We start from the raw sequence: 25,001 nt of genomic DNA, 5'->3' as shown, positions 1-25,001 counted from the left end.
ACTGTCTAAATTCTCTCATCTGTAATAAAATGATCAGTGTGGCTGCTCTACCAGGTGTAACAATTAAGTTTAACATCCAGACATCCATGAAAACACAATTTAACGGAGTTAGAAGTTAGCAGGGAGTTAGCTCGCTAGCGCCCATCTAAATATAATATACCATGTTCTGACTGAGCAATTTATGAAACAAATTTAAACGTACAGCTCTGCTATCACTTCCAACATAAATGAAGACAGAAAACTAAACAGCAGCGACGTTTGTAGGGCTACTGATGTTGGGCTAGCTGCTATATAATGCTACGTTATTGCTAGCGCGACAAAGCTATGTTAACATAACATAAACAGTAAAGCTGGAGGAGGAACACTAACGAATGGAGACCTTTTTTTCCACTCGATAAAAGTTAATGTGAGGGTTCCCAATGATTAGGGGCAAATGCAATCCCATGGCAGGATGCTGTAAACGGACCAAACAGGAGAACCACCGAGATAATCCATCCACAATACAAGGTTAGTCATTAATATACTGCTGCATGGGCTGGGCTGTAGTTACATCTTAAGGGTTTAAAAACTGAGCTTTAAAATTATTAGTAGTAATAAAAACTGAGAGAAGCCAACAGTGATCACTGACTGTTTTTAGAGTCCTGACCCGCCACAATATGAAACAGGGAAGTACTGCTGTGTAATCCATTTATTTCAACAAAGTAACTGTATTCTAAATACCACCTTTTTAAACGGTACCTGTAACGGAATACAGTTACTCATATTTTGTATTTTAAATACGTAACGGCGGTACATGTATTCCGTTACTTCCCAACACTGTTCTTACATCCAGCGTAGCAGGCCAAGTACAACCCTCCAAAGCCAAAGGTTGTAATTTGTCACTATATAAATAAAACGGAATTGAAAATTTCATCACAGCAGTTCATTAAAGAAAACAGGAGAGCGATAGAGAGATGGAGTAAATATGAAGTTAGGTGAAATAAGATCTGGATCAGGCAGCTGGTTCAGAAATAACTCCAATAAGGAAGAAAGAAAACATTGTAAAGGCGTACAGGCTGTTCGCTCACAGAGAGATGCAGAGTGAAGGGGAACGTGCTCTGTCCCAGTTTGTTATTTCTGACATATTGTTTTTTCTAGTGTTCAATTTGGAGACCGTGCATGCACCCAGTGCGAATAGTTTTCCATGATTTATGAATAAAAACGGACTTGTTGTTTATTTGTTTGTTTTCCCTTTTTAACTGGAAAAATGGAAGTTGTTACCTTCCTGAAGGTAACAGAACACACCAGCCCTTACACACTTTTATAAATTTTAATGCTTCTTGATTAAAATATGTTTCAAGTATGGGAGAAACTAATGGGTATACAATAACAGTGTGCTGAACTCACTGTCATGTTTAACCCTAGAACACTGTCGCTATAAAGAGTAACACCATCACTAACATCAGGTGATTACTTGTCATCTAAATATATCAAATTATGACTACAATTAGAGTGGTCTTCTTTTGTTTTCAACTGTGGTATTTTCAACATGTCTAACAAAAAAATGTCATGAGGGGACCCTAAAGAAATGCTCCAAAATTACTGAAAAATTAGGAATATGAGAATAAAAAATTCCTGTTTTCTGTTTTCTACAGTCAATGGTCCAAACTCATTTTTTCCTACACCCTTTGCGACGAACCTAACGTCACTTCCGACCTGATAGCGTAATCCTACTGATTGGACAGGACCGGTAGAGGGGAGGTTCTAAGTTTGCGCCGTTTACGCAAGACTCTACATCCGGTTTGTTAAGCGTATGAGAGTGACACGGAGCAACACCAGAAGTCAATTACTTTCCCTTCACGCCAAAATCATAAACTTAAATAAATGTATATATTTAGCTTGAGCTTAGTTCAAAGCAAATATGACGTTTTGTTTGAAAGATTGTTTAGAAATATTCAATAAAGTTTGTCAGCCGATGCCTGGCAATAGGTCCTGTTACGCTGACTTTGTGTCAGCACCTGAGAAATTACTAGTAGATTTTGGTATGATCCAAAATTTTAATGACCACCAAATCCCTGTGATTAATAATTAGTTAACAAAACGTGCTAATTATGTGCTATAGACTATAACTAAAATAGACATGACAGTAAACACAAAAAAGGTTCAGATGCTTTTCATAGTGGATGTTTGAGGTATATTTTTCATTAAAACAAATAAATCATTAATTTCACACTGTTCAGTGGAGGATACACTGAACTTAGATGATAGAAACAATGTATCGATCCTACAGTGCTACAATGATATGATACCAACATTGGTATCGATAATACTGCTACCTAGATCGATCCGCCCACCTCGAGAAAATTAGTTCAATCCTGTGATGAAATCTTTGTGATTAATTAATGCATACAATAAATGACTGGCAGATGCCAGAGTCAGGATTTAATGCGAATGTACCCAGAAAACTGTCTTCCTGAAATAAAATCTTTTTTTCTGAACCCATAAGGAAACACTTTCTCACTGCAAACCTAAGGACAAGTGTTTCTGCTTAAAACATAAACATATTGCACAGAAAGGTAAATGAATAAGAGTTTAGTGTTGAAAGAGTTGTTACTGAGGTGCTGTAAACACAGTATATACAGTTTTTAGGATCTCTTGCGCACATATTTTTCATGAAGCTTTTAATCTGAAATGTCATACCGGAAACGTTTTGTCTTGAAACCGTGCTTGCGCGGATCTTGAGTGAATGGCCGCGTGTTTATAGTGGGTCTTGTGGCTACAGTCAGGCGTGGATTATTTGATTTACCGGGATGTTTTGGGGATCAGCAGGTCAGCGGGCGTCTGTCGGGCTTCTCCGCTGCTGGTCCCTGACTGTCAGCCCCTATACTCTCACACCCACCCGGTGTCCTCTGCACACTCCACGCTCGCTTTCGTTCTCTGCCCCTCTAAAGTCTCCTGCTCATGAAGAGGTGAAGCAGCCTCTGAGGCGGTGGGATCTGTCAGTGAGCCCCTTCACCACGGTGCGCGCACAGATAGGTTGCAACATATCCATCAACCCGCTGGACCCGCACACCTACCCCGAAGCTGATCGAGCCTTCATAACAGTCCACGGGCCAGACAAGGAGCAGGAAGTCAGTCTGGACCGGTTAAAGGTCCACTATGATGACCGGAGCAAAGAGCTCCTAATATCCGCTGAGACGGTGGGCAGCGACTTGTCCATCGAAATGTCTGCACCCATCAAAAGCAGTGAGTGTGTCTATGTGAGGGCTGGGTATCGTCACTGATTTCTAGATTCTATTCCGATTCACAAGGTCCTGAATCGATTCGATCCAGGATTCGATTCAATTCGATGGGTTTTGATTCAATTCAAAATTTTGCCTCAGACAGTCAGAAGTATTATAATTCAGATCAGTACATTTACATATTTTTATATCTATAAAAAGGAAGCTGACACATTCCAGACTTTATCAAAGGTGTGAGCATCACAGCAGATGCCTTTGTGTCAAAGTAGCTGAAGATAAAACACAGAAAAACATGAAGGTGATTTTCCTGGCCTGGCATTTTATAAAAATATTCTGCAGTACATCAAAAACGAAAGAAAACCATTAATCAACTTATGAACATTACCTCTTAAGTTACAGCGGTTTTATTAAAGACACGGCTGAGTGTTTTGCATTTTGCATAATTTAAAAAAGTTTAAATTTGTTCAGAAGCCTATTGAACGGAAATTAGGTTTTCTTTTCAGAAGTAAGTAAAAGGAAAAAAAACATCGGCCGACAGCGCTGTAAACAATGGTAGTCTTGTGCGTAACAAACAAGCGAATAATGCAGAAAACAGATTTCCGGGATAGACGGGAAACTGTTCTTGAAGTACAGAGAGAGAGAGAGCTGTGCATGAAGTTTGATTTTATTGTGTTGGAAGCAAAACAGCAAAAGTCAGAGGGAGTCCATGACGATGTTTATGTGAAGCTTAGTTTGGATCTTCTTTTGCTGCTGGTTCGGTCAATATTGTTTGGAGAGAGATAAAACTAACAGCTTTAGAATCAGCGCAAAAAGGGTGTGAACACAAAGCGCAGACCCGCCGAAACATCAGAATCAGCGAGCTGTCGGCTTTCAGCCCCGACCGTGTCCGTGCCGTCGGGTGAGAAAGGCGACATCTCACTGATCCGCGGGTCCGCGCTTTGTGTTTACGTCTTTGTGCATTAGCCCTGTACCTGCTCTCATTTACTGTTTTAAATGTTTGGTGGTTGTCAAAATCTTGTGACGTTTCACCTGAGATTCTGGAATTTTGGGCAAAATACATTTTTATAAAAAAATCGATTCAGGATTTTAATGAATGATATCACGTTATCCAAGCCAGAATCGATTTTAATCGATGAATCGATTATTAAAACCCACCCTAGTTTATTACAGGGGATCCGCACTAAAGTGATTCTGCGCTCTGCGTCTTTGAATAATTTCTGTATGTGAACTTTTGTCAGATCTCTTCATTACTACTCAAGGAAAGGGAAGCGTGCAAGTTAAGAATATGGAGTGTGATATCTGCAAGGTGCGAACAGAAAAGGGGAACTGCCTGCTGCACTCTGTCAAGGTGGGTATTGGCAACACATGTCAGGCCTGCAATTAGTCGGTCCTACTTGTTGGAACAATTTACCCACACTATGTCTTTCCCAGGCTTGCTTATTTTACAAAGACAAAGACAAACCACACACTCTTTTGCTAAAACAGCTCATCCCTGACCTTCATCTATCAAAACATTTACTGACTGTGACTGTTGATCCTTAAACACTCGAGCTGAAGGCAAGTGGACATCTTCACTGGCCTGTGAATCAGGTTGTAATTCCCCAGCAATTAAACTGAATTTCCATGTATTTTACCTGAATTTACGATGCAGTTATATTTACTTGCAAAGACTTGGCTCAAAATTCAAGTTTTTACAGGAACGAAGAAATAATTATACTCCAAGCAATTTTAAGTAATGTGTAGTTTCTGGGTATTTTAGTGAAAAGACAAACAAAATTTCCCCATCTTACACTGTAAATGCACTGCACCTTTATATTGTAGTGGCTTCACCTTGCCTTTTTACATTTTGTATGATCCATTATATTGATGTGCATCATGCATGCTCCACTATTCAGCTGTCGTCTTTTATTACATGCTTTTTATTTGTTTTTGTTTTTTAATGTCTCTGTAAAGCACTTTGAATCACCTTGCTGTTGAATTGAATTGCTATATAAATAAACTTGCCTTACATATAAAATATGTGATGAGGACTGTTGTTTTTTTCAACAATCCTGGAAATTATGCACTACTTAAATTACTAATGTAATACTTGAAATGGCTCACAGTATAATTTGTCTTTTTTACTTTAAAATACCGGAAGTTACACCCTTTGGAGGTAGTCCTGAAAATTGTCCTGTGAGTCATTAAGGTCACACCGGTCAAGGTACAAGTTGTTGGAAAGACATCTCAAGACTGGATCACAGGTGGCTGGCAGTTTGTGCTGTAGGCCACCACCTTTGTTCAGTGTCAGTTGTCCCTTTTCTGTTATTTCAAATCATCTGTCTTCTCTATGCAAACTGTGAGCATCCTGAAAAGAGCGCCCTTTCTCATCTTTTCCTGTCTTATTTCAGGCTCATCAGGTTGAGGTGCAATCCCACGAAGGGCATGTTACAGGTGTGGGCACAATCAATGGCAACGTGGTCATCAGCACTGGCGGAGACAGTGTAAGGATGACTGTTATTTCTACGTGTTAGTCCTTATACTCAGCAGTCATTAGGGGGCAGCAGTACCCTGAAATACACGTTAGCAGTGTTGAGTTTCATGCTTTCTTTTTTTTTTTGATTTGAGGCTATTACTTAAAACAAACAACATCAAAAAAGCTGCGATTATACATCGTGTACATCCCTGTGTAGTGATCAGTTGTACGTTTACAGGCAGTGGATGTCAAGAAGCTCCAGGGCACCAAGATGAATGTGTCAACAGAGCACGGCCCTCTGAAGGTCAAAGCCATCTACGCGGAGTCCACCTGCATCTCATCCCGTTCGGGGAGAGTGAACCTAGGGCACGTGCACGGTGAGCAAAAGCGAGCATCCATCATTCATTTTTAATAAAAACTTGTATCTTAATGAAATTACATGTGTGGTTATTACGACCACCAGAGTCCAATGCAAAGTGAGCCAATAAGCAATTAAATACTTTGACTCTACTACACATTAGATTGTTTAGATTATGATAGTTTAGTTTTTAAGTAAATATATATATTTTTTTTTTGCCAGTGTATAAAAATATCAAATGAAGATCTCACTGACAGCTATTGATCCCAACAGTGTGTGAAATTGGAACAAATACAACCGACCTGAGTATTAAAATACTGTTGGCAGGTTAACACACAGGCAATAATAATCTAAAGTAACACAAAATGGGTAAATCTACACAAAGAGGTTGCTATTTTTTGTACACTATATTACATTACAGTACATTTTGTGCTCAGCTGTTTTATGTTACTTGCTTGGTAAAGCAGGACTTTGGTATGTCTGGAATCCCGGGCTTGGACCAGAGGTGATTTAACTGCAATGTGGTTGTAATTTATCTGCTTATCCAGCTCGTTACTCATTTCTGAAAAGCTATGAAACAATGTAGTTTTAAGAAGACTAATTCTTCAAAGTCAAGATGAGATCAGAGCTTTGTGATGTGTAGTAAGAAAAATGCACCATTGATGCAGACATTTCCTTTTCTTCCTGATAATGATGAGCCTCAGACTCCAACACATGCATGGAAACAATTATCTTGTTGACTTAGAGCTGCAGGCTTGTGATATCTACAGTCTTATAAGTGTTATCATTAATTATGTGCTTTCATTAATTAAAGGTGAGACTACTGTGAAGAACGTGTGTGGAGATACAGTTATAGGTGAGCAAGTCGACCGACTGCACATTGCCCTTTTATATGGTCTCCATCAGTGGAAGCAAAACAAAACACCCGAGGCTTTGCTTTGCTTTTTCAGATGGTTCAAATAGCTTCCTGAAGGTTTCCTCTGACAGCGGAGGCATCGATGTCTACGTGGGAGACGGTGGCAGTGCTGAGCTTCACAGTCAGCAAGGTGAACACACATTACAAGAACAACTTTATTTGACACAACTTTCTTTGTTACATCTTTTGAGTCATATTGTTTTTCTCCTTCGTTCTGTGTCTTACGTAGGAGCGGTGAGCGTGCGTGTGCCGTCCTCATTAAGAGCTGGGGTGAGGCTTTGTGGGACGTCGGTGGATATCAGCCCAGAGGTTGTTCTCCATGGAGTAGAAAACAACACGTCTGAAGGCCACACCACAGTTATTGGTAAGCTCGTAACCTTCTTTATAACGCTTCCCTTTGGCACAGTTAAAATGCCATATCCTAAAACAAGTAATCACATACACAATGTTCTTTCCGTAATCCGCCTCTGCTTTGTTTTCCTCCTACTCTGTGTTTCTTACAGGCTACATGAATGTAGAGTCTCCGGCTAATCAGTGGGTTAAAGCTCAAGCAGACAGAGGCTCCATCAGACTGACCGTACAAAGCTGGTTTGAGTCCCGGAGGCTAGTCAGCTGAATGTCCCGTTTTTTTCCTAGAATCATGATGCATCGCTGAACTGGGACTTAAAAAATGTACAAGAAAGAGCCAAACATTACTGCAGCTGTAAGAGACTGAATGCTTATTTAACACAGGATATATTGCATTATAATCTGAAGTATATTAGAAATGTTCTATGTGTGTAAGAAGCCACTGTACATACAGACTGCAGTGAGATTATGTGTGCACAAAACTGTTGGTGTTTTGGATGTTTTAAAAAAAAAAAAAAAAGTTTTGCTCATATTTTTTTTTCTTTTTTTGTCCAAGTTTACCGAATGTTACTGGAAGCTACCTCAAACTATGAAAGCACCATTGAATACCTTGCACCTCTCCACTGTTACTGTAGTAGCATGATTAGGTTCAAGTACAACATTTTACGCAGTTTCCCAGAAGTAAACACGTGCAGAGGTTTACCAATCTGCAAACTGTGGAACGATTTTAGAATAATGTTCCTGAACATAAAATTGTAAATATCTTGAATGTTATAAAGAGAATCTGGAGAAATCTCTGTTGCGCAAAGGACAAGGCCAAAAATTGATACTGGCTGCACGTGGTCTTTGGGCTCTTGGATAGCACCGCATTAAAAACAGACACGGTTCTGTCATGAAAATCAGTACGTGGGCTCGGGAGCCCTTCCAGAAACAGGTCATAGTTTGCAGCGCCATCCAAAAATGCAGGTTAAAGCTCTGTCGTGAACATAATACAAAAATCCCACTGTCTTCTTTGGACTAAAGCCCATCAAACATGGATTGAGGCAAAGTGAAATACTGTTCTGTGGTCAGACAAATTTAAATTTGTAATTGTTTTTAAAAACTTTTGGATGCTGTAACCTCTGAACTGAAGAGAGGATCAACCATCTGGCTTGTTGTCAGTGCTCAGTTCAAAATCCTGCATCTTTAACAGTATAAGGGTCCATTAGTGACTGATGGCAGCTCGCACACGGAAAAGTACTGTCAACGCTGAAAGATACATATAGGTTTGCGAACAACATGCACCGCCATTCATTTTCAGGAAGAACTACAAATTTCAGTAAGGCAAGTTCAGCATCTGTTAGAACAGCATGACTTCATAGTAGAAAAGTGCTGAACTGACCCAAAGTCCAGACTTTACTTATTAAAAGCATTTGGTGCATCATTATCGTCAGACCCAGCAGTGCCAAGCAGTCAGAATCCTATATCAGTCAAGAATGAGACAACATTCCTCTCCCAGACATCCAGCAGCTGGTCTCCTCAGTTCTGAGACATTAACAGACTGTTGTTAAAAGAGGAGATGCTACACAGTGGTAAAAATGGCACTCTGTCAAATATGAGATGCTTTTCTGCCATTAAATTCAAATTGAGTAGTGACTCTATAGTGTGGTCCAAATCCAAATCCCTTTGGAGTTGTGTCAGGAAGGACATCTGGCATTTAAAATAAATTAAGATGGGAATAAGGGAGCAGTAGAAAAAAGCTTCACCATCTATGGGATACAATGTACATCACCTAAAATTGGAACAGTAAACTTCTAAAGCAGGGGTCTCAAACTTGCGGCCTGGGGCCCACTTGCAGCCCACCTCACCCCTACTTCACGTTTGCAGTTTTGTTATACAATATTTGAAATTAAAAACAAAAAACGAAACACTACATTTTTGGAAATATTTGTGGGTGTTTTCTTGTTTGATTTTGTACTACTTGAAGACTAAAGTGGTCCTCCAATAAGATGACAGTGCCAGCAGTGGCCCACGACTGATTTAAGTTTGAGACCCCTGTTCTAAAGATTATGTTGAGACATTTCTGAATTTGAAGCAAACTTTGAATTCAGTCATTGCAGACCAATGATGGCCGGCAACATCAAGTCCATGAGAAACTGTGCATATAAATATGATTTCCAGTGAGAAAAGGTTGCTATATTATTAATAGATAGGGCTGCAAACTGGCTCCTGAAGTAAACTAGTACAGCACTTCAACTGTGCTGTTGGAAACTGATGAAATGTGTCAGCAAAGCAGGTAAAACTTTGTGTTGTAGGCTTCTGTCCCGACAGGTACAGACCAGAAAGCCCACACAGGTAAAAGTCCTCCATGAACTTATTGCAGTTGTCATTACTGATTACTGCTTTGCTACTTCTGATGGATCATCACTTGTGACCAGATGCCCCATGTTGTATCCAAACCAGTATGGAGGGGTGTCCCTGCTGTGCTCCCAGTATGTCACACGTGGCTGAAGTTTTGAGGCAGCTGCCCTGAGGAAACACACCTTCATCGATTGGTTAAAGTTTTGGGCAGGAGTTTAGCTTTGCTGTGAACTTTTAAGAGCATGCCGTACCTCGAGATGCCGCTGCAGCAGGCCATCGTGATGGAACTGAGTGGAGGACAAATTCTTTCCAAGTACCGAAGTGTGACATCTGTGAGAAGAACACAGCCACTCACATCAAGCTCTCGCAAGTACTGAGATCCACTTGTCAGATACTGGACGGCCATATCGGTCATCTGAAGCAGGGGGAGAAAAATGAAAAAAAAATGGCATGAAATGACAAGAAGAAAGGCAGTTCCTTCAACTGGATAACATTAAATGCCTTAGTAATGTGCACGTTTATACCTTAAAACAGCCGACCATCCGCAGTGCGACCAGGCCTCTGCAGTAAAACGAAAAGGCTCTGACGGCTGCGTCAGACAGAGCCACACAATGAGAGATATCGACATGTTCCAGGTCTGTCACATTCTTGCACAGCTTCTGCTCATTGTGAGAAACAAAGAAAATGAGAGATGTGTGATGAAGTGTTACTGATTAGAAAATAAATGAGGACTAAACATGGAGGAAATTGGAAATCATTTCTTCAATGGTGTTGGCTTGTTGAAAGCAAAAGATTCGTTGAAATAGCTGTGGATAAAGAGAAGGGTTTCATTTTGTAAAACCATTAGTCCAGGAAAAGGTTTGGATACAAATGTAATTCCCATCAGTTGTCAATGTTACAAAACAATGTGAGAGGAAGAAAACTTGGACGCTGAACACTTGGCTGAAATTCCAGATAAATATGCACCTTAATTCCAGCGTCTGTGACAGAGAAGCACTTGGCAATAACCAATTTCCTCAAAGGAATTCCCTCAAGAGTGGCCAGTCCCTAAAAATGCAAATACCCAAGTTAGAGGCTGTTCTTCAAATTCCCGAAATTCAAATCTTCAGGAATGCGTGAAAACAAGAGCAAACATGGTAATAGTACTTGATCCTGGATGTTGCAGCTGCTGAGGTCAAGTGAGCAGAGAGAGCTCCCACCCAGCCACTCCACAGCCGAGTCCGTCAGCCTCTCGCAGTAACTCAGATTGAGATGGAGAAGTTTGCACAACCTAACAAGTTGGAAAAACAGCAAACAAAAGCTGCTTTATGATAGTATTTAGGCTCGGTTCTGGGTAAATACTCATGAAAAAAACTGTCATATAATCAGAGACGTAACTGTGTGTACCTTTGTGCAATCCTCATGACAGAGATGTCGGTGATGTGACGGCAGTGACTGACATTCAGTTCTTGCAGTTCATTCGCTGAGCAGCCTTTAGTCAAATACTGCACCCCAACATCAGTCACCCTGAAACACATTATTTAAAGAAATGTAAAGAAAAGGTATGAAAAGTGAGACTTCGGTCATCACAAACAAGCACACACCTGTTGCAATACGAGATGTTAAGATATCGCAGATGTTGGAGGGAGGCTACAGATTTGAGGCTTGCGTCAGTCATCCCGGGGCATTCTGCAGCGTGGAGCCTGCGGAGACCTTGTGAGCTTCTGAACAGGGCGTTCCAGCTCAGGTCTGTGAGCTGGTAGTTGCCTAACGCACAAGCATTGTGTACAACATAGTGGAGAATAACTGGAGCAGTATTAAAACTCTTCACACAATGGGGAAGTAATTATTTGATCCCCTGCTGAAATTTTAAGTTTGCTCACTTAAAACAAATGAACAGCCTCTAATTTTTATTGTAGTTCCATTTTAATGGAAAAAGACAGAAATCAACCAAAACATATTACATGCAAGTTATAAATTGATTTGAATGTCATTGAGTGAAATGAGTATTTCCACCCCAAGCAAAACATGACTTAGTACTTGGTGGAGAAACCTGTGTTGGCAGGCACAGGTAGGTCACCAGGTTAGGACACATCTTAGGAGAGACTTTGGCCAACTCCTCCTCAGTTTGTTGGCCTCTGCTTGGGCACTCAAAGCTTCAAGTCCTGTAGAATTGTCCTGTACCAGTATCAGAAAAAAACAGTCCCAATGGATAATGTTTCCAAGTCCATGCTTCACTATCGGGATGGTATTTTTTGAGTCATACTCAGTACTTTCTTTCGTTCAAACGTAACGGGTTGAGTTAATACAGTAAAGCTTGATTATAGTTTCATCTGACCACAGAACTTTCTCCCAAGTTTTCTGTAAATCATTTAGATGTTCACTGGCAAACTTACATGTGGCTTCTTGAGCAGGGGGACCATGTGGGTTCAATCCATTATGGCGTAGTCCAGGGGTGGGCAACTCCAGGCCTCGAGGGCCGGTGTCCCTGCAGGTTTTAGATGTGTCCTTGAACCAACACAGCTGATTTAAATGGCTAAATTAGCTCCTGCAGTTCTACAGAGGCCTGATAACGAACTAATCATGTGATTCAGGTGTGTTGACCCAAGGTGAGATCTAAAACCTGCAGGACACCGGCCCTCAAGGCCTGGAATTGCCCACTCTTGGCGTAGTCTATTGCCAAGCTGATTAACAAGGTCCTCCTGTGTAGTTTTGTGCTGATCCACACACAATTTTCTCCCCATGAGGCATCGTCTTGTATGGAGCTCCAGAATTAAGGACGAGCAAAGATCATTTTATAGTTCTTCTATTTCTGAATAATTGCACTAATAGTTCTCACCAAGCTTCTTGCTGATGTTGTTGTACCTCATTTCAACCTTTTCCAGGTCTACCATCTTGCCCCTGATGTCCTGTGGCAGCTCTTTGGCCATGTCTATGATGGTGGAGAGGTTGGAATGGACAAAACTGATTATGTGGACAGGTGTGCTTTGTACATATAATGAGTTGCGATCAGGAGTATCTTTGTTTGACTGACTGAAATCTGTGTGCAACTTGGGCACACAACCAATCTGTGGAATCATGAATTATTCAAATACTTGTTTCACTCAATGGCACTTAAATCAATTTGTAACTTTGATGTAATGTGTTTTTTCTGGATATTTCCTTGATATTCTGACTCTCCTTTTAAATGAAACTACCATAAAATTTAGAGACTGATCATTTCTTTATAAGCCGCAAACTTACAAATACAGCAGGGGATCAAATAATTATTTCCCCCACTGTGCGTGTATTGAAATGAAGACTGTGGGATGTGATCGCACCCTCTATGCTGAAAGACTTCAGTTTGGCTGCTTCAGCAACAGCTTTGAAAGTGATATCGGAAAGATGTGGTGCATCCAGCAGAGAAATAACAGACAAGCAGTGACATCTGGTAAGGAGGGCCTGTTAGAGAAGAGCAACATGGGGTTAAGGGTGTGGGTACAAAGAATTATGCACAAGGCAAGACACATTCATGTGCCATGATTTACACTCACCAGGACACAGCTATCTGAGAGCGTGAGCATGTCGTTGATCACAATCTCTTCAAGTGCAGGACATCCAGCAGAAATATATCTGAACCCAGCCACGGTCAACTAGGAGGAGAGGGGAAAATCTGTGTCTATTTCATCATCTTAATCAGTCTCCTGGATGCACTTTTCCTCATTCACAGAATTTTCAGGGCCCCATAAAACTATACATCTGGAAGCAAACTAATACGCATTCCCAGAAGAGTGCCTTTCATGTTGCAGTACGTGGGTTACGTTGCAGAGTGTACACATGTTGAGTGGGTGGGCCAACCCAAACCTCTGCTTGGCCACAGCTGCCTTTTCCTCTCCCTGAACTTCATATATCTGCTCATTCGCTCGGAGCTCTCCCCGAGTGCAAACCCCAGCAACGCCAGGGACAAGAGAGAACACATGCAAACAGACGAGTGACTGGATTTGTTCAAGACGGACTGAGGAGGTCAAAAGCCATTTGCTGTTTTCAGCTGAATTTGAGTGGAGCAGCTGAGAGAAACGCATCAACTGACCTGGGTGCAGCCGGACAAGTTGAGGTGGATGAGATTGTGGCAGCCCTTCCCTGTGGCCAGGTACAGAAAACCTTCGTCTGTGAATCTATCGCAGTAGGCCAGACTCAGATACTGAAGGCTCAGGCAGTTTCTGTTAGATGTAAGAAATGATGAAGGCAAATTATTTGTGTTAATGAGCGTTGTACAGATCATAGCTGGTTGTTTGGTTGTTTGTTTTTAGCACAAAAAAAGTTACATTTGAAAAGAAAGCCTTGGCATAAAAAAGGAAAATGTCATTGTCAATTAAAGGTGAGCATCCTCACATTATTCTGTGGGAAAATGTGAATCAGATAGCATTGCATAATACTACAAGATGTGAGAGAGCAACACCATCATGGAAATCGGTCAACCTGTCATACAATTATACAGTGTAGCATCTGTTTCTCTAAATCATTTTGCTGGCACAGACCGCATTCATTTCTGACATGAAATACAAGCCAGCTGTGGGCTTCGACTGGACAAACAGACACGCAGATAATTCTGGAACCTGAGGGGCGGGATGCCATCAGAAAGAAACATTATGCACACCGATACACCGTTTGTAGCATCTATTAAATCTATTCTGGTGACAAAGTCTAAATCACTGATGGTGTTACCACAAATTGAGACCTACCTGGACAGCTCTTGTAGAGTTTTGTTTGTTAAGAGGGTGCAAGAAAGGTTCAAGTAGAGCAGGCAGGGACAGCCCTCCAAAATTCTCTGGACCATCATATCCTACAAAAGGAGAGATTGAAATGTTACTTCCCATCCAACCAGGAAGGAACCTGTTACTAGAATCTATATTTGGAAAACTGACCATCGCCTGTTTATTTATCGGTGGATGAAACCAATTAGAATCAGGGTTTTGTCAAGGTTTAGAACGTCAAAGTCACATGTGCACATACAAAAGCAAGATGCATTTTTCTGTAGCTTTAAGATGTTCATTGTTAACATGTTCACTTACTGTAACATTAAAGCACTCAGACACATTGAGCTCCTGCAGGTTTCTGCATTCACCTGCAATAAAACAGTGAGCAGTATAGAACAGATACATGTTTACTTGTACTATGCTGAATATTTTTTCAAATACTTTATGTCTGTATCTTAATGAATGAACAAGTATTGTCATAGTAATCCACTGTATTTTGAAGCTGTACATACACCAGTCAGGAATAACATTTTGACCACCTGCCTAATATTGTGTTGGTTGCTGTCAAAACAGCCCTGACCATCGAGGCACGGACTCTACCAGACCCCTGAAGGTGTTTCTGTGGTATCAGACAAGATGTTAGCAACAAATCCTTTAAGTCCTCTAAGTTGTGTGTTGGGGGATCCGTGGAGTTGACTTGTTTGTTCAGCACATCCCACAGATGTTCAATTAGACTGAGATTTGGGGAATTTGGAGACCAAGTCAACAACTTAAACTCATCGTTGTGCTCTTCAAAAAGTTCCTGAACCATTTTTGCTTTGAGACAGGGTGCATTATCCTGCTGAAAGAACACAGCAGAACATTGCCCAAAGCATCACACTGCCTCCACCAGCTTGCCTTCTTCCTACAGTGCGTCCTGGTGCCAGGTGTTCTCCAAGTGAGCGACACACCTGCACCCAGCCAACCATGTGATTTATAAGAAAACGTGATTCACCAGACGAGAACACTTCTTCCATTGCTCCATGGTCCAGTTCTGATACCCATGTACCCCTTGTTAGTTTATTTTTGAGCAAACTGCGATGGACTGTGTATTCTAACACCTTTCTATCAGGACCTACGCTAACTTTTTCGGCAGTTTAAGCTGAAGTAGCTCGTCTGCTGGATCGGACCACACAAGCCACCCTTCGCTCCCCACAAGGATCAGTGAGTCTCGGCCTCCCATATTCATTCCTTGAACCACTTTTGATAGGTACTGACCACTGAAGACCAGGAACACCCCACAAGCTGCAGTTTTGGAGATGTCCTGGCCATCATAATTTGGCCCTTGTCAACCTCGCTCAGATACTCACGCTTGCTTGTTTTTCCTGCTTCTAACACCAACTTTGAGGACAAAATGTTCACTCACTCGATAACATAGAGATAAGTGTTATTCACTTCACCTGTGATTGGTCATAATGTTATAACAGATTGGTGTGTTACCTCTCACTTCTGCAGGGATGACAGCTCCTGTGTACAATCAACAATAACAAATTTGCCCTTTGACCTGTTATTTCCGTTTCCCAGTTTGTAAACTTTCATCAGAAGCTGATTTGACTCCAGTTCATCTTGCTGAAGAGACAATCCCCCCTGCAGGGTTCAGGATGCGTGCAATCCCCCCTCTCCTCTTATTCGGCCTTTTCCTCCTGCTGCTCCCATCCATCGAGATGAAAAAACCAGGAAAGGGCAGAGGCCTCAAAGGAGCAAGGCACAAACTCACACGGGACAGGTATGGATTACTCCTACATTTAATTTAATTTCTGCAGCCCATTTTTCACAGATTAATCAGCTGCTTGTGTTTGAATCGTCAGGGAAAGAGGTCCTCGCCGTCACAGCAGGTCAGGCCCATCTGGTCTTGTGTCACCCAACTGTTTAGAGTCAACAGAATCTGGGCATGTCTTTGTAGACTGCCAAGAACGGCGTCTCTCATTAATTCCCACCGCAAACACATGGTCCAACAAACCCAAGCACCTCCTTCTAGCCCGCAACCGAATTAAAGTCCTTCCTGATGGAGCCTTCCTCGGATACGAGAATTTAGATAGTCTGGACCTGCAGCAGAACCAGATCTCTCTAGTGGAGGATGGGGCCTTCCAGGGTCTGACTAAGCTTACCACCCTGCTGCTTCAGCACAACCGCCTCCAAACACTTAGTGAGGAGGCTCTCATCCCCATGCCAAACCTTGGCTACTTGCGTTTATATGATAACCCCTGGAACTGTCTCTGCCCAATGGATAGTCTTGTACGCACTCTTCAGGTGCCAAGCAACCGTAATCTAGGAAACCACGCCAGGTAAGTGATTCCAACAAAACTCAATATGTAGTGTGCACTTTTTAAGTCATTACTCAGTGTCCGATTGTCCCCTCTGCTAGGTGTGCCAAGCCCATCTGGTTAAAAAACATGAAGTTGAAGCACATTGATCCTGAGTTACTCTGTAAAGAACCAGACCCAGCCAACAACCAACAGAGTGATGAAACGGGTTACACAGGCGTTTTAGAGCCCAGTTCAATTCAAAGCAAACCAGATGCTACTACAGTCTGCTTCACCTACCATTACCCCCAAATACGGATGGACTGCAGTAACCGAGGCAAGCTCTCTCTACCCTCCTCTCCTCTGAGCCATTTCCTGAGAGGTTTATCACATGTGTTTTTGTTATGTAAGAGAGGGGTTAGGAAAAATACCTGCGACTGTCAGAGAGCGCGTATGCTCATGATTAAATATTGCTGTTGCTTGACTGGGACGACTAAACAACTCACTCAAAGCGTTTTCACAGCTTGACGTAAACAAGCAAACATGCATGTGTGGGTTTGCAAACGTGTGCTTACTTAACCGCTTATATTATCACTTTATAGGAGTTTGTCACCTTATAAATTTGAAAAGAAAGCCAACATCTGGCTTTTTTATGAGAACAGTCCTATTAAAAATAGGAAACCATTTGTAGTGCGTCCAAAAAAGGACTAAATTAGATGTACTACTATCATCCTGCAGGCCCGAAGCCTGGATTTTAGTGTTTAACTCATTTTCTGGACAGAAACAGAACTCCAATTTGTCTCTGCGCTACATTTTAGTTACTAATCATCCAGTAGTGGAACTTGTGCTGACTTCTTGGAGCACTCTTGGGTTTGACCAATTTGAATTGAATGCATGAAAAAATTGAGCTGAACATATAGATAAAGCTTTTTCTGCATTTATTTATGCTCAGGTTTAACTGAGGTGCCCTCAGGTATCCCCGACAACGTTGTCCACATCGACCTGTCGCATAATTCGATCAGTCACCTCAAAGCTAGAGACTTTCATGCTGCGAAGAGTCTCCGAACCCTTAATCTCAGCAATAACAACATGGAGCACCTGGACAAAGGTAAGCATGCTATTATTACCTATTTTATAATAATCAGGGAAAACAACAGCATGTACGGCGCTCAGTAGGTTTGTATCCACATGCACAACTGCAAATTTGTATACGCCAGTTTCTTTATGTGATGGATACCATATGGATATGCAAAGTCAAAAGGTTAAGAACAGTTATACAACTCCTGCCGCCTTCTGTTTCCCATTTTGTGTTTTCAGAGACAGCAGGCGTTCTGCCATCGTTCTGTATACAGTAATAATTTAATTTATGGTGGGGAAAGCTTAGGGGGTTGAAGACAAAGTGATCAGTGTGGTGAAGTTATTCAGACACACACTGAAGACAGGCTGAGCATTTAATTTTAATTAAAGTCTGACTGCACTGCTTTTGCTCTTCATATATTTATACTGAGAGAGTCAAGAAGCTAACGGAAGCTGTGCCCATAAACCTCTGCTTTCTCTCTCTCACTCTCAGGCTCCCTGACTGGGCTCTTGCATCTCCAGGAGCTGGACTTGTCAAACAACAACCTGACGTTTGTCCAGCACGGGGTTCTTGAAGACCTCTACTTCCTGTTACATTTAAAACTGGAAGGAAACCTCTGGGTGTGTGACTACAGGTGGGTTCCTCTGCTCAAATTTTTTATAAGCATCTATTTTTCAATGTTAAATGCTGACAAGTTAACTAAAAACTCCCTGCCTTTTTTCAGCATTCAATACATGGTTTACTGGCTAAGCCTCCATCCAGGAGTGAGTCCTTCAGGCCTGGTGTGCTACTCTCCTCTGGAATACGCTGGGGACAGCGTGGAGGAGTATGTGAAAGCTTACAACAGAGAGTGTCCAAAGCAGCAAAGCAGGCCAGATCAAGACCAGACAGACCCCGAGCTCTGGAACACACTGATGGAAGCACAGGCAGAGCTGGAGGAGGAGGAGCTGGAGCCGAGTGCCTTGAGGGTGCCGCAGAAATACCAGATCATCAGATTGTCATGACTCAAGTTAAAATATGAACCTTAAAGGCTGTTTGTTTTGCCTTCATTAACCTGTTCTGTAATTTGTAAAGCAAAAAGTCTGCATCAGATGAAAAAACTATTTTTTTGTTGCTTTTATGTGTTATCGGTGTTGTGTTTGTAATTCAAATATATAAAGATCGACATTTTGATTAGTTTGACTCATTATTGTGGTAATAATAATAATAATAATAATTATTATTATTATAATAATAATAATAATGCAAATTGCATTGATCATTGCACACCTGCATATAAACCACCTTAAATCCAGCATTGAACACTTACTGACAAATCTCAGGCTGGACCACTGCAGGGATGTGCAGCCACGCAGGTTAAGATGGGTCACAAATAAACGGTAACTCTGCAGAATGTTCTTCACTGTGCTGTCTGTTATCCAGTCTTTGGCCACAGATAGGTTGATCTAATAAGAGCAACAATTAGGGGACATTCAGACTCTTGCTATTTAAACTAAAAAAAATTTAACAGCATCATAAATTAAACACAAGAAGTAATCTCTGAGTGCAGACCTGACTCCACAACACGCCGGACTGGATGATAGATTTCCATGTGCAGCATACTTCAGCACAGTTTAGCAGGTCTTGTAATTCTAAGTACTGAAAGATCTGAGGATTAAAATAACAAATCATCTTTTTTTTAATCACATGGAAAAACAGCAGACAAATGACACTTGACTTTTCTCTGAATACTTAAAGGGAGTTACAGTAAAACTCTGGTTTATAATGTTGTTGCCATGAGGTGATGAAATATTACAGTTAGGTTTGTAAACTTTTAACCAAACATTGAAGCATACTTAAAATAAAAACAATATTTTTTATAAAACGCAAATGTGGACATAGGATGCAGACACCATTTTTTGTATAAATACAACTTTCTCACTTTCTGTTTGATGTTATTGGCCCTCTGACAGGGTGTGCTGGCACCTCTGCCCATTTTTTTTATGGCTGCAGATGTGAACAAGCACCCAAAGCCAAACATAGTCATGCTGAAACACTGTTCATCAACCGAGGACAGAAACAAATTCCACACAAACAGATGACAACTGGTGAGTGGAGTCAGTGTTGGCGAGTGGCTATATATATATATATATATATGTATATATATGTATATGTATGTATATATATTATATATATATACACACATTTCCAATGTATATATATGCATTGCATATATGCATGCATATATATATATATATGCATACATGGACACACGGGTCAGTTTATTAGGTACACCTTGCTTATACCCCTTTTTGCCTTCAAGATGTTCTTAATATTGGAAATGTCTCATTCTGTTACATCCCAAAAGACGCTGCATAGTGGACTCATCTCAAACTGAACATGATAATGTGAACTTTGTGTGTTGTCCTATTGGAAGCAGCCATCAGAAGATAGGTACACTGTGGTCATAAAGGGACAGTGAGCAGCAATACCCAGGTAGGCTGTGGTGTTTAAGCTGTGCTGTGTTAGTACAGAGAGTGTACCAAGCAGCAGCAGCCCGAGCAGTCAGTGTTGCAGACAAAATTGAGACTCAGAGAAGCCAATGGCTGTGCAAATTGCAGCCTCGGGTCCCTGTTGCCAACTTACAGGAGTGGCACCTGATCGTCTGCTGTAAGGATCCATGTGTTGTGCATTCAGAGATGTTTTTCTGCTTGGTTGTAATGAGTGGTTGTTTGAGATACTCCTGCCTTCCTATCAGCTCAAAACAGTCTGGCCAGTCTCCTCTGACCTCTGGCATGAACAAAACATTTTCTTTTCCCCCACAGAGAACTGCCGCATGCTGGATATTTTCTCTTTTTTGGACCTTTCGCTGTAAACCTTAGAGATTATTGTGTGGGAAAATTGGAGTGCATGAGCAGTTCCTGAAATGCTCAGACTATCCTGTGTGGCACCATAAACACTCCACAGTCAAAGTCATTTTAATCGCTTTTCTTCCCCATTCTGACGCTCGGTTTGAATTTCAGCCCTGAGCACGTCTACATGTATAAATGCACTGAGTTGCTGCCATGTGCATTAAAAGATAGTTGAACAGGTGTACCTAATGAAGTGGCCTGTAAGTGTATATACACACGCACACTCTGGTATGTATTTAGATTAAAGGAAAATGATCTGCAAGTGACTTTAATCAAATACCCTCAAAGAGAGCGGACTGTATGTTTACAGTGGAATTCTATTTAAAGAGTTATGTAACTGAAATCTGAGCTCATCGCTGACTGCTCAGAGAACAAGGGGCTGTTGCAGACTGAAAAAAAAACAGACTTGCCATCATCTTTCTGTGTACAAACTCCAGGCTAAATACAAAGAAAACTGAGACAAGAATGCTGCTCGCTGTAAGAGAATCTACCTTCAGTAAGAAGCTGCTTGGGAGCACAGAGAGTGCATCACATCCTTTTTCACTCTGCTGATGCTTGTTGTCCATTTCAGTAAATCCCACTTGTAACATCAGAGGAAAATTCATACACACACAAAAGATAAAAAGTGTTCATTCAGTTTTGAAGTAGTCTTCTGTCCCTTTCAAGTCCTATCTTTACACCATGGAGCAGTGATACACTTAAGGCTGAGGCATCTAGCCTTTACAGGGGTCTCCAGTTTCTCAGTGAGAGCTGGAGTGTTCATTCATTTTTAACTTAGGAAAATGTACATTTCTGCACAAAAGTATGACAACTGAGTTAAGAATATAAGTAAGAAGGTGCACAGGGACAAAATGAGTCACGGCAGTAGGAGGATACAGCATGGGAGCGTGACTTTTAGTCTGGCAAATTTCTTAACCTCAGTGAGTGTTTTCTCTGGCTTTTTACATGAGGGAGCGAGAAAAAAAACAGTCAGCAGACCTCAGTATAATTTCTTCAGAAAAAAAACCCTAAAATGTTGACCTACCAGCTTTCTTGTGTAATTTGACCCAGCTCAACAGTTTGGTAAGTGCAACCTGCCGGCATTTCCTCTCAAAAGGCTTTTTTGTAAAGTCCATCTGCAGAGTCAGCTCCAGGGTATCTCTCTCTTGCTCTTTGCAATGAACCTTTTCCACTTCCTGTCACCCAACAAGAAACAGCTCATCATTAATTCAGCAAACAGGGAGGCAGGCTGTCAGGAGCCAGGCTTAACTAACAAAGGATGGGAATCAAGTAACAAAAAAATAATAATTTATATAATTCACAATTTATAAAACAGTTTGTTATGATTATAATTTCAGCCAAATCTGAACTGACAAAGACTGGCCGAGTGAAACAGAACACCCTGATGACTTTACCTACTTATTACTTATTAACAGTGAGAGAAAGTCTTTAGGTTCTCTGAAGTTGAGTTACTGTTTCGCAGTTAAAATGCAACCAGAACTAATTCACTGTGCACCACCAGTCTGAGTACCTGCAAGAACTAACTCAGCAGCTGCTTTCAATAACTTCGATTGCAATCAGTGGAAGCAGAATGTGAGAAGGTTTTGTGTCCCCTCTGGTACCTTTCCTGCCACTGTGGCTTCACTCAGAGCATGAGTGATTATTTTGCTGGTTAGAAGCTTTAATCATTATTCTGCTGCAGGTAGAGTCTGTGGTTGAACTCACCCTCATGGCTCTTTCATTCAGGTAAATATAAATGTCATTTTATTCTCTGTTCTTTTAGATTTTTAGTATTTCAATTTTTATTTTTATTTTCATTTCCAGGCTCTCCTGGCTTTGCACTCTGTTGTGGAGCTGCTTGTGCTTTCCTCCTCAAGAAGGTATGAATTCCAGTACTTTCATTTGCATAACTGACCACGAGTTTAATGCGATGTTTATTTCCTGATAGGTTACAGTACTGCACATGGCTACTATCTCTATGAGAGCCCCCAAACCTCTAGCGCATTTCATTCTGGACAATCTTTGAATACAAACAATGAGAATGTTGGACGGCAAAGCTTTGTTTCCCGTCAGCCAGAAGCATTTATTTACGATAAAGGACAGGATGTTAACGCTGAGATGAAGCAAAGCCAGCCTGATAAATTTCACGGGGCCTCTTCTGCTCCTCTTAAAGGGCAAAATGAGCAGTCTGGTTATCACCATCCCTTTGACCTGTTAGTGAGGGGACACACGCAGGAGCCTGTGAAGGGTGTCGCTTTTCCCACAATGAGTCATTTAAAGGAGTTTATAGAAAACATGAAGCGTTCCTTCTTAGTACCAGGAAGTGACTTGAGTAGACATTTTGAAACTGCACGGGAAAAAATGAAAACTCTCGGAACATCCATGGACTATGGACCAACTCCTGACAAAGGAGGTACTGCCTCTGGTGACAGCAGGAAAAATAACAATCGGATTGAAGAAGGTGCCAACTACCAAACGCCAAATAAACGCCTCTCTTTCCCTGATCCTTTCGACTCCTCTGCAAGTCTCATTTCTTCCAATGTTTATGACAACCAAAAATTTAGGCCGGGCACCACTTTCTACCCACACGATCATTTAGCAGCCACAGGTCTTGCTTCAAGAAATTTGGCGCACAGTTTTCCCTGGGGAAACAATGACTTATCTGTGAGTGTGGAGTCAGAACGACACAAACCACCAGAAAAAACACAATTTCCCTCCAGCTCCTTTCACGGGCACGGTTCTTCCTATAGTGAACATGTGACTGCACCCCCTGTGAACCCAGCAAAAAGCCCATCTCAAGATTTCAGCCAGTATTCAAGTGAGACCTCAAATTTAACACCTTATTGGAAGGATATGCTAAAACCAGAACATGCCTCTTACAGTAGAGATCCTTTAATGGGGTACTGGAGACCACCTGGTGGCTTTGAACTCACTAAAGACTTAGCAAGTCAAACTGATGTCCCACCTGCAAAAAACCTACCATCTGTATATTCCTATGGCAAAAAGCATCACCCCTCCATGCAGCATTATTGGCCCAAATACAAGACAAGAATAGGTGCTTCAGTCCAGGCAGGTCAACCCACTGACAGCAAAGAGTTAAGGACTGTAAAATATGCTTCCAACGTCCACTGGCCTCCATCAAGTGGTTCTGTCTCTTTAAGCTTTAATGACCCCTTACCCCAATGGAGAAGAGGTCACATGGGTTATCAAAGCAGCCCACAATACCCGCAAATTCCTCATTATAAGCAAAAACAGATGGACAGAGCTCGCTGGATGTTTACCGCCAAACCCTTGAGTTTCGTTCCCGGATACCAGAAAGTCAGTGCTGTTCCCTTCGTCCTAAATGCCCATGCAAAACATGAGAATTCAAACCTCTACAATCAAAAACCCCTTTCTGCCTTTCAGAAACAACATTACAATAGATTGAGAAATCCAACCCAGAGAGGGCTCACATCTTATGGAGTAAGAAACACTCTGGGCTCATTTTCTAAACCACAAAGGCAAACTGTGATGTCTGAACGTTTACAGCCTTTCATGCACTCAAACAGGCACATGCCTCGAGTCAGTGTGAGGCGACGGCCCAGACACTTGGACAACTGGCCTTCTGAACAGCAGCCTAGACCTACAGGTTTGATGCCTAAGTGTGTCATTAAGAGGAACACAAAAAGTCTTCTTCCTCAAGAGTCCCGTAATACATCTCCATCGTCGCCATACGTTAAATCCAAAAACCGCTTCACACGGGCCGTAGCATATCTGTCAAAGGTCTGTTTCACACCCCGTACGGTGCAAGGGAAGAGTAACAATCAGTGGAGACTGGTCAGAAGATGGCATGAATGAAAGGACACGATAACTCAATGTGCAAGACCGGGAAGAATGATGAACACATTTTTGAAGGTATGAAAACCAAAATGTTGTAGTGTTTTTGTCTGTGAACACATCTGCTGTCCTGGAAATCTGTCCTTTAAATAGAAAATAGAGCATCACATTACTAAGTAAATACTAAAACTGAGCACTGAAACTGGACTGACCTTATTCAACTTTAAAACATCTGTATCAGTCTTGTATGGAAGTGTAATGCATTCAGTAGGCAGTTTCCCCCTGTGTTTCTGAATTTGATTTTTTTTAACATTAATTTTATTTATATAGCACCACAACAGCAGTTGCCTTGAGGTGATTTACACGGTAACATTAAGACCCTGCAATAATACAGAGAAAACCCAAACAATCAGACGACCACATTTTGAGCGAGCGTTTGGAGACAGTGGGAAGGAAAAACTCCCTTTAAATAGGAAGAAACCTCCAGCAGAACTGGTTTCAGGGAGGGGTGGCCATCTGCTCCAACTGGGGGTGAGAGAGGGAAGACGGGACAAAAGACACGCTGTGGGAGACAGTCAGAGATGGATAAATAATAATTAAAT

At 41.5% G+C, this 25,001-nt stretch overlaps 4 protein-coding genes across 4 annotated transcripts; 3 read left to right on the top strand and 1 right to left on the bottom strand.

Moving 5' to 3' along the window:
• The first annotated feature begins 2,699 nt into the window (after positions 1-2,699).
• On the top strand, positions 2,700-7,995 carry fam185a (family with sequence similarity 185 member A). Its single transcript, XM_006789502.3, has 8 exons — positions 2,700-3,225; positions 4,460-4,569; positions 5,612-5,704; positions 5,915-6,053; positions 6,849-6,890; positions 6,985-7,080; positions 7,180-7,314; positions 7,454-7,995. Exons 1-8 carry the CDS (start codon positions 2,790-2,792, stop codon positions 7,564-7,566), a joined length of 1,164 nt encoding a protein of 387 aa, XP_006789565.2. The 5' UTR covers positions 2,700-2,789; the 3' UTR covers positions 7,567-7,995.
• A 1,678-nt stretch (positions 7,996-9,673) lies between these two features.
• fbxl13 (F-box and leucine-rich repeat protein 13) lies at positions 9,674-13,180 on the bottom strand. The gene is made up of 9 exons (XM_035907157.2): positions 13,151-13,180; positions 12,938-13,058; positions 11,222-11,384; positions 11,025-11,144; positions 10,785-10,908; positions 10,605-10,685; positions 10,163-10,297; positions 9,890-10,053; positions 9,674-9,806 (listed from the first exon to the last, which is right to left on the bottom strand). Exons 1-9 carry the CDS (start codon positions 13,178-13,180, stop codon positions 9,674-9,676), a joined length of 1,071 nt encoding a protein of 356 aa, XP_035763050.2.
• A 346-nt stretch (positions 13,181-13,526) lies between these two features.
• LOC102782915 (leucine-rich repeat-containing protein 17-like) lies at positions 13,527-18,886 on the top strand. The gene is made up of 7 exons (XM_006789503.2): positions 13,527-13,746; positions 15,917-16,118; positions 16,201-16,677; positions 16,758-16,972; positions 17,588-17,743; positions 18,206-18,347; positions 18,438-18,886. The coding sequence occupies exons 2-7, from the start codon at positions 15,994-15,996 to the stop codon at positions 18,715-18,717; spliced, it is 1,395 nt and encodes a 464-aa protein (XP_006789566.2). The 5' UTR covers positions 13,527-13,746; positions 15,917-15,993; the 3' UTR covers positions 18,718-18,886.
• A 3,426-nt stretch (positions 18,887-22,312) lies between these two features.
• Positions 22,313-24,420, top strand: LOC148101964 (uncharacterized). Its single transcript, XM_087843046.1, has 3 exons — positions 22,313-22,329; positions 22,408-22,463; positions 22,532-24,420. Exons 1-3 carry the CDS (start codon positions 22,313-22,315, stop codon positions 24,418-24,420), a joined length of 1,962 nt encoding a protein of 653 aa, XP_087699172.1.
• The last annotated feature ends 581 nt before the right edge of the window (positions 24,421-25,001 follow it).

This window comes from Neolamprologus brichardi, chromosome 7, assembly GCF_056152115.1.
Source record: "Neolamprologus brichardi isolate AB-2024 chromosome 7, ASM5615211v1, whole genome shotgun sequence".
Lineage (NCBI taxonomy): Eukaryota > Metazoa > Chordata > Actinopteri > Cichliformes > Cichlidae > Neolamprologus > Neolamprologus brichardi.
The sequence above is the reverse complement of the archived record's forward strand: the minus strand, read 5'-3'. Positions and strand labels throughout refer to the sequence as shown.